The following is a 9,066-nucleotide window of genomic DNA, read 5'->3' as shown; positions in this document are numbered from 1 at the left end:
TTATTCAAGTTTAAAAAAATATTGTTAAAATCGTATCGTATCGTATCGTTATCGTGAACCCAGTATCGTGATACGTATCGTATCGTGAACTGAGTGTATCGTGACACCCCTACCTTTGACGCATTACTAAATTATGGATAGCACCATGTTTCTTGACAAGAAGCACCCTAGTTTGCCTCTGATTGGTTATTACTCATTCGTTGGGTTGGTTAGGTTCTGGTTCTGTTCTCTGGTTAGGTTGAGTCAGTTTAGGCATGATTGGTTAAGGTTAGAGTAAGAATATCAGGGTAAGCCAATCAGAGGCAGAGTAAGGCGGGTCTGGACAAGAAATGTGTTGATATCCATAATAATGCTCTGGCCTCCATGTAATTAGAATTAATTCCAGATAATAGGCACCTCCTCAGGCATGATCCCTTACCTAATGAACAGCAGGCTTTAGTTACTCAAAAACTGCGTCAATAAAGTTTGGCAACTGACAATCTTTTGAATGCTTTATTTTATATTGAATATATACATATAATCTTAATCCAGAATATTCCGCTTTAACAGAAAAATCCCTTAATTGATTTCTGATGGGGTGGGGGAATAAATGCAAAATAGAATCAGCAAATAAACTGCCGGAACTTAGAGTCAGACTCAGAGCGACATACAGAGCCAGGGAGTGGCCATTGGGAGACGATTTACATTTTAGGCTATCCGTGTACACGAGATATAAGTCATTCCCTCGATTTTGTTAAACTCTGCAGTTTAGGGTGGGGGGAGGTGGGTGCAACTTCAAAAGGTACCTTTTAGGTATTGCAGATAGGCCTAGTAAGGATTTGGTATGTTAATATCCATTGTCTTTTTACACTCAATAGGCGTATCCCTCAAATATTGCAACATTAAACAATTAAAGAGCATGGTGCAGGTTGGATACCACATTGCATTAATATGTGGAAGGGCTATTGCAATGGATTTATATATTTTTTTATTGGGAGGAGTGTTAAAATCACACTGTACCTGCATCTACACTCATTTTTGTAAACTGCAGGGGGCACTGGTCACAGTGAGGCAAGACACCTTTTTCATCCCAAAATATGAGGATTTCTGAGTGGTTTTATGTCTGCCCTGGTATCCGTCACCTTTTTCACTATCCATGACTTTGTATCCCTCTGCCAACACCCATTTAGAATGCTACCTTTTTCTCCATATTTATGCACTGCTACCCCCCTTTTTTAGGGGGGGGGGGGGGGTGTTTTCATATTAAATCATGAGCCCAAAATGTAAATTAATAATAATAAAAAAAAAATGCACCAGCACCACGCTCTTTAACTTCACAGGTTACAGTAAAATGTGACCACGACATAAATAATTTTTCGCCCCGATGTCCACTCCGTAACAAAATGATACAAGTCTTAAAGTCCAAAATAAACCATCAGCCTGCAACCATCTCTCTCTCTCTCTCTCTCCCATACAGTCAAATGGGACTCGCCCTCCATTCTTTGCCTTCAGTCAGCGCTCTTGGCTCATGGATGAACACGCTGTACCGGACGCCCTGATTGGCCGCCGCCCTGATGAAGCCGCTGTTGGCCGTCATGGTAACGGCCCGCAGGGCGTCGCCCGTGCCGAAGATCATGAGTGAGCGGGGGCAGACCTTGGCGCTGGGCGTGAGGCCTTTGGTTCGCTCACTCGGCCGGTCCTCCACCGTGCGCACACGGGCCAGCAGCTCGCTGGCACGTGCCTTCTCCCCCGGCCCGCCCAGAGTCTCCACAATCGCCTGCAAGGAAGGGTGGACAGTACATGCATTGCATGTTTACTACTGCAATACTGCAATCATTCAATGTGCAATCGTTGATCTTTCCTAAGCCCTGCCCCTTTTTTCTCTGTGCTCCAATAACAGCTGAGCAAGCTTGGTACCCGGCAGAACCTTGGTCAAATTCCCCCGTTCCTGTTATACCAGATATCACCAAGGACACATCTAGACTGTTCAAAGGTAACATTACTAAGACATATTACATTGGTGTCACAATCTTCAACAGACACATTACATTGTGTATAGTCACATCTTAAGTTAGCTAATGTTAGCAAAACACTAGATAATTGAATAGCTAATTTATAGCTACATCAAGAGGAGTTAGCCTAATGTCAGATCATCAACTTCCTCTTATTGACGTAGAATAGAGGATGTCATCTTGGGCTTTGGGGGAAAAAGTGAACACAATTATTCCACCATTTTGTGACATTTTATAGATTTATTTGAAGAAATAATCGACAGATTAATCGATAATGAAAATAATGGTTAGTTGCAGCCTTAATGCTGATATAGATTTTGGCCATATCGACCAGCCCTACCTGGAAGTCTTGTACAGCAGAGCGGCAGGCGAGCAGCTCCTTCCCGGCCATGAAGGCGTGTAGCTGGGGCAGAACGCGCTCCCCTCTCCTCTCGGCCGCGGCCTGCTCCGTCAGGACCTGCTCCCGGAAGGTATAGTGGCATTGACCATGCGACAGCGACGACACGTAGGCGATGAGCGTGGTGATGTCCAGGTTGGCCCGGGGACACGCCTCCACCTTCACCTGGGCTGGGAAGGCCAGGCTGGCCACCACCGTGCCCCGGTCCACTCTGGTCTGGCCAAGCTCCGACGAGTCCGAGTCCGAGTCCGAGTCGGTCTCATCGCCCTCATTTGGTTCCTCACCGTCTGTTAGAGCTGCAACGATGAATCGATTAGTTACCAACTGTTAACTTAACTATTTCCGTTTGAGTAATTTCTTAAGATAAAAAGGTCAATTCCAGCTTCTGGAATGTGAATATTTTCTGGTTTCTTTAGGGCATTTTTTTCTTTCTGGAGCACTTTTTGTGAGGAGAAATGAAAAGCGGATCATGATAACGTCACCTGTGACGACGCAGGCTGCAATGCTTTTTGTGCACCTTGTGGCTACTTCCCATTGCTTTTAGTGAGGAAAGGGGGCGGGCACTCAGAGAAGAAGAAAAAAAGCTGTATGGACACTCAGCCTTATTCCTCCTCGACACTAAACTGAATCTCTTTGGGTTGGGGACAAAACAGGACATTTGAGGACATCATCTTTTGGGCTTTGGGAAACACCGATCCACATTTTTCACCATTTCCTGACATTTTATAGTAGACCAAACTAAATCGATTCACAGAGAAAACAACGGAGTCATGAAAATAATCGTTACTTGGAGCCCTACCGTCTGTCGGTTCTCTCTCCGCTCCCTGCTCCTCCTCCTCCTCCTCCTCCTCCTCCTCCTCGTCTCCCCCATGGCCGGCGTCTTCCTCTCTGAGCAGGGCGTTGACGGCCACAATGTCTCCGCGTACGGAGATGCCCATGTGTGTGAGGCGGTCGGCCATGGGGCTGGACACGCCGTTGTAGAAGGCGAAGATGATGTGCGGGTGGCTGTACTGCACGGGCTGCTGGCGGCTGGCCGTGACGAAGGCCTCGGCCTGGCTCACCACGCTCTTGTCGCCGTACTGCCCGCGGCCCTGCCAGATGTTGTGCAGCGCCTCCGCCTTCCGCCCTATCGCCTTCACCCAGGTGTGGCCCCCGTTCGCCACCACGTCCACCACCAGCGACTGCTTGGCCCCGTCCTTCTCCTCGTGAAGACAAGGCAAGGCGAGTTTATTGGCATAGCACATTTCACTCACAGAGGCATTGCAAAGTGCTTTACATAAAACAGATCAAAGAAAAGAGCACGGAGAAATAAATACAAAAATGTTTACGAAAATAAAAAGTATTACAAAGCAAAATAATAAACAGTAACTCCACTCCCAATGGAGGAATATTAGTAGTGCTGCACGATTAATCTAATCGCAATCGCAATCGCGATGTCAGCACGTGCGATTACATAACCGCAAAAGTGTGCGATTATTATCATTTTTTCACGTCTTTTTGAGTGTGTGTGTGTGTGTGTGTGTGTGTGTGAAACACATGTTTCTCTGGCATCACACTGTGGGCATCAACACTAGAGGGAGGCTTCTCCCATGCACTCCCGCAAATAAGTAATTTTATGCGCAGCAAAGTTACATCTTACCGAGAGGGAGAGAGAGAACATCCATAATCGCTAACAGCTAGCTATGCTAATAACTAGCTTGCCGTTCAGAAACGCATGTAAACAGCTGAGTGTTTAGTGAGAACGTCAGTAAAATAAGGAGAGAGCTGCAGGTGCTTATGCAGAACTAGTGCACGATTAAGTGCACAGTGGGTAATGACCCGCTGTGATGAAGAATATAGCGAGATTAACAAGGTTGATAGCAAAACACTGTCGCAGCTGCCAGCAGCAGCACCTCCAGGCTTCAACTAGCGTTAGCCTGTCACATGACGCCTTCATGGTCCCTCGATAAAGTCTGCAGAAATATGCACGTTCCCTCACCTCTCTCTCAAGAAGCGTCACGTGAGTGTGGCGTTTACGGCCATCTGTCGCTACAAAATAAATAAACGGGGTGTATCATTGTATTACTCGACAGACATGTAACTAACTTTGCCAGTCTGAGCCATCTTCTATGTGCTGTAACACAGTGCAGTTTCTATTTTTCTGGTGTTTCTTTTTTACATGTTTGGGACAGGCAAATGTCTCAAAATGTTTTATTTTTTTGTAAAGATAATTTTATTTCAAATTGTTTTATTTATTTAGTTTTAATATATTTTAAATTGTAACATATTTCATGTATTTTAGTCTGTGATACGTGAAACCGTGGTATTTTTGTCCAAGGTTATCATACCGTCAAAAACTCATGCCGGCACATCCCTAGATACCTCTTGTTTATTATATCGCAATCACAATCGCAATCGCAATATTGTCCACCCTAATCGCTAATCGCACCTTTCCCCCAAATCGTGCAGCACTAAATATTAGACAAGGTCGGGGCCCCCTCAATAATAATTCCTATAATTACTTGGTAGGCGAAGACGCGCAGCACAGCGACCACGCCCTCCAGGCTCTCGGCTGACTCCACAATGGCGGTGAGGTGCGTGAGGTTGGTGCTGTGCAGGTGTGACTCTTTGACCTGCGCCTCACCGGACTGGACCCTCCTCAGGAAGCGGAGCTCGGCACGCAGCTTGCCACACAGTTTGGCCCGGCCCTCCACGCCGTGCGGCTGCTGTGCACACAGCTGGTCCACCCGCTCCAGCAGCGCCTGGGCAGACACCAGGCGCTCCCGCAGCATCGCCTGCATGGACATGGCTCACATTCTCTCTGGAGGAGGAGGGCACGGATCAACTGGGGTAAAAACACATGAGCCTAGTAGGGCTGGGCAATATATAGAGATCCTACTACTATCATTGGAGAGCTGTCTGATTGTCCGGAGTTTTATTTTGTATTTAATCTTTTATTTAACCAGATAAAACAATTGAGATACGAAATCTCTTTTACAATTGTGACCAGTGGCTAAGAAGGCAGCGAAATTACAAATCAAATTATTAAAGACTATAGCATCAACTATGCTATAGTCATCATCAACAGTGTAGATGTATGAAACATACAAAAGAGGTAGTATGTGACATTAGACTAAAATCACAAGAACATGTCCGGAGGTGCAAGGCCCACCATTGCTGTGATCGCCTCCAAAATTTGCCAAACCACTTTTCAGAGTCTGGAATGAACATAGGTGTAGTGCTGTGGGAACGTGGGGGAGCAAGGGTCAACTGGGAAACACTGAGTGATGTTAAGGATGATGTCATAACCACTGATGATGATGTCATGTCATGCCCCACAATCATCAAGTGATTGATTGATTGATTGATTGATTTTATGGATATAAAAGACAGCAACATCCAAAGGATATACATGTAAAAGTGCGGACACTTATTTCCAACATGGTCCCTGATCGAAGTGATGTCATACCCACTGATGATTTGCATGACGTGGTATGAGTTTAGTCACAACCCCAAATCCCACAGTCTCTCCACCCATTTCTAGTTATATGGATATATATTATATATGGTGATATGAGAGTAGATAATGGTCTTAGATTTTGGATATGGCACAAGTGTTGTCTTTTCCTGGTTTAAAGGCTGCATTACAGTAAAGTGATGTCATTTTCTGAATTTACCAGACCGTTCTAGCCATTCTATTTGCTTTAAACCACTCAGTGATTCATTATATCGACATTACTGATGATTACTTATCAAAAATCTCATTGTGTAAATATTAAGCACCAATAGTCATCCCAGCAATATTGTCGCAATATCGATATTGAGATTTGATTTTGTCTCTATCGCCCAGCCCTAGGCCAGTGGTTCTCAAACTGCGGTACGGGTATCAGTGATACATGGAACTAAACAAAAAACAAAACAAACTCTGAAACCCTTACAGTGTTTATAATTTAATTTCTTAATTTGTGATTTACAGCATAATCAAACATTTTCAAAATACTTAACATGTTTTCATGGATCTGGATCTGTACAATCAACAGTCCCTCAAGAAGTCCCGGGAGATCATCAAGGACTCGACCCACCCGCACAAAAGCCCCCTGTTACTGTCAGGGAGGAGATACAGGCTGTGAAGCCACACAGCTTTAGAAAACGTTTGGCCATCACTACCTGTGACAGTGGAGTTTGTAGAAAATAGTCACATCTGTATCAGTACATTGTAAGTCACAGAGAAAAATGCATTTTCTCTCCCACAAACAACACAATTAGGTACACCTCACATTCTTAATTTACAGGTGCACATGTAACTGAGGTGAATCAGCGTGGATTCCTCGTGAGTCCCGAGTGGTAGCGAGCTAGCTCTCTTGGTGTTGCGGTTAACATGTCGGACTCCCAAGCCGAAGGTCGGCGGTTCGTATCCCAGCCCTGGACAAGCCCTTAACTCATTGAGTGCCAATGACGACAGCTGTCGTCAATTCAAATACTGACGTAGAGTGCCAAAGACGACGATTGTCGTCAATTGCGTTTTTTGACGGGGGGGGGGGGGGGGGTCCATCGAAGCCAGATCTATGTCCTGTAACATTTTGGGACATGTTGAATGTCTATAACCTATTTTACCGAGCCATTAGGTGGCGACAGTGCTCTCCAGATGACAGAAGTGTCAGGAATACAGCCTGACAAAGCCGTGATCAAAGACAAACCGCGCTCATGCTGCAGCCCAGAGCCATCATGTAGATGGCTCTGGGCTGCTTGCCAACAGCAATCAATCCGCGCACACAACTGCAGCTCCTCTGCCTGTCTGTCTGTCTGCATATAGTTTCTCAACACATTACCCACCAGAAAGGCAGCACCCAACGCCGAAGGGCCAACCCTTACCTGCAGTCGCGTTGGGCATTTCCTTGTTGCTGCTGTGAGCTGCCAGGAGCCGCGCGGCGCAAAAACAGAGGCTCCGAATAGACTTTGTGCGTGTGGGGACGAGTTTGCAGCTGACTCGGGGAGAGGCGGGGAGAGGGGGGGACAGGGGGGTGGGGCACGCATGCACCACAGAACTAAACCAGGTCACATCATCAGAAAAGATTAGCTAGAGTCAGTGAATGTGCTTGAAATAATGCATTTCACAAAAGGCTGAATATCTCAGCTTCCTGATAGAAAAGCATATTTTTGCTGTTTTTGACCTATCTTCTCCGGCTGATAACTAAAGAACGGAAAATGGTATCAATAAACTTTTTTTTTGCTGATGATACAATAGAGTCTCCTTGTTCTTTTTGCGTGTTCGGTGTTTACATAGTAATATCACACAATATTCTGTGGGCCTCGAGAAATCACTGAAAACGCTCTGAAACTCTGGCACTCCAAAAGTGGCTGGCACTCCAAAAGTGGCTGGCACTCAATGAGTTAACATGGGTTGCTGCAAATACCACCTACACACGTGATATAGAGTGCAGCTGTAATGAATAAGGTGTAATTGCTGTGTTTGTAAAATTATTGGCTAATTTTCTTCTATTGTTCCTTGGCAGGTTGATGTCTCTGTCTGTCTGTCTGTGTGTGTGTGTGTGTGTGTGTGTGTGTGTGTGTGTGTGTGTGTGTGTGTGTGTGAGAGAGAGAGAGAGAGAGAGAGACACACACACACACACACACACACACACACACAATAACCATTCAAATGACTTCACAGTAAATAAGAATAAGCTGAAACCTAAAGCATGTTTTTTTATGTAAGGCATTTCTCTGTGACGTTAATGTACTGAACACGTGACTATTTTCTACAACTACAACCTCCACTGTCAGGTTGACTGACTGACCCTCAGCTGTTTAGCCCCTCTGTCGGTTCTGATGTTGTCACGTTATGCAGCTAGCTAGCTTAGCCGCTATAGCAGGCAGAAAGTAATGAGAAGCTATCTGCGCGGGTTTCCTGTCATTGTCATTTAAAAACAAAAACAACATAGCGGGGGAAAACATTAACAACTATAAGACAACTTACGGAATCCGTCAAATGTGAAGTTTTTGTCCACAGACGTTCCTCCCAGCAACAGCTAGTGTTAGCAGCTAAATGACTGGAGTGACTATCATCTTCTTCTTCTTCTTCTCTCGGTTTACTGGCGGATGGCAAAGACACCTCAAGGTGCATACCGCCATCTACTGTACAGTAGATGTAATTGTGACATGGTGTGTAACCATCGACATAAGTGTGTAACATTGTAACATCATCATGTCACATTTAAAAGCTGTTCTTTAAATCTTACCCACCAACCTTGTGTCAGTAAGTAAACAGTGCCTTCCTGGTGATTCCTACCCTGTTTCCCTCTGTTCCCACTATCCCCATCAGATCCCATCCCACTCCCTTCCCACATTCTCTTTCCTCCTCATACAATGCAATAAAATGTGCAATAATTGATTGATTGATTGATTGATTGATTGATTGATTGATTGATTGATTGATTGATTGATTGAAATCTTTATCCCCATATGGGGAAATGCAGGTGTCTAAAACAGCAACAGCAGCAGAGACAAGACAAGACAAGATTATTTCAAAATCTAACATCAGTGACATTCACTGATATTAGGGACTTTTTGGGGCAACCTGCTAATAGATACAGTCGGTCTGTGTGGGAACGGCAACGCCCACAAAATGGCTGGCACACGAGTGGGGTAAAAAAACAAGCTATCTCAATGGGCTGACTCACCAAAAGATGGTGCTGCGGC

The 9,066-nt window shown here is 45.1% G+C and overlaps 1 protein-coding gene across 2 annotated transcripts; it reads right to left on the bottom strand.

Moving 5' to 3' along the window:
- Positions 1–486: 486 nt before the first annotated feature.
- Positions 487–8,434, bottom strand: cUnh7orf25 (chromosome Un C7orf25 homolog). Of its 2 annotated transcripts, XM_083637425.1 has the most exons (6): positions 8,345–8,401; positions 6,368–6,491; positions 4,890–5,188; positions 3,188–3,590; positions 2,332–2,684; positions 487–1,756 (listed from the first exon to the last, which is right to left on the bottom strand). In XM_083637425.1, exons 3-6 carry the CDS (start codon positions 5,172–5,174, stop codon positions 1,457–1,459), a joined length of 1,341 nt encoding a protein of 446 aa, XP_083493551.1. In that variant the 5' UTR covers positions 5,175–5,188; positions 6,368–6,491; positions 8,345–8,401; the 3' UTR covers positions 487–1,456. The 2 variants fall into 2 exon arrangements, with proteins under 2 accessions (XP_083493551.1, XP_083493550.1); XM_083637424.1 differs by lacking the exon at positions 6,368–6,491 and having other exon boundaries at positions 8,345–8,434.
- Between the last annotated feature and the right edge of the window lie 632 nt (positions 8,435–9,066).

Source organism: Poromitra crassiceps (assembly GCF_964638095.1).
Source record: "Poromitra crassiceps genome assembly, chromosome: 5".
NCBI lineage: Eukaryota > Metazoa > Chordata > Actinopteri > Beryciformes > Melamphaidae > Poromitra > Poromitra crassiceps.
The sequence above is the reverse complement of the archived record's forward strand: the minus strand, read 5'-3'. Positions and strand labels throughout refer to the sequence as shown.

Excerpts from the sequence above, each read along its gene's own strand:
- cUnh7orf25 (XM_083637424.1), bottom strand. The coding sequence starts at position 5,174 with ATGTCCATGCAGGCGATGCTGCGGGAGCGCCTGGTGTCTGCCCAGGCG. Across the intron at positions 3,591-4,889 it reads TGCGCGTCTTCGCCTACCAA|GAGAAGGACGGGGCCAAGCA; the intron begins GTAATTATAGGA and ends TGTCTTCACGAG. Across the intron at positions 1,757-2,331 it reads CTGCTGTACAAGACTTCCAG|GCGATTGTGGAGACTCTGGG; the intron begins GTAGGGCTGGTC and ends CCTTCCTTGCAG.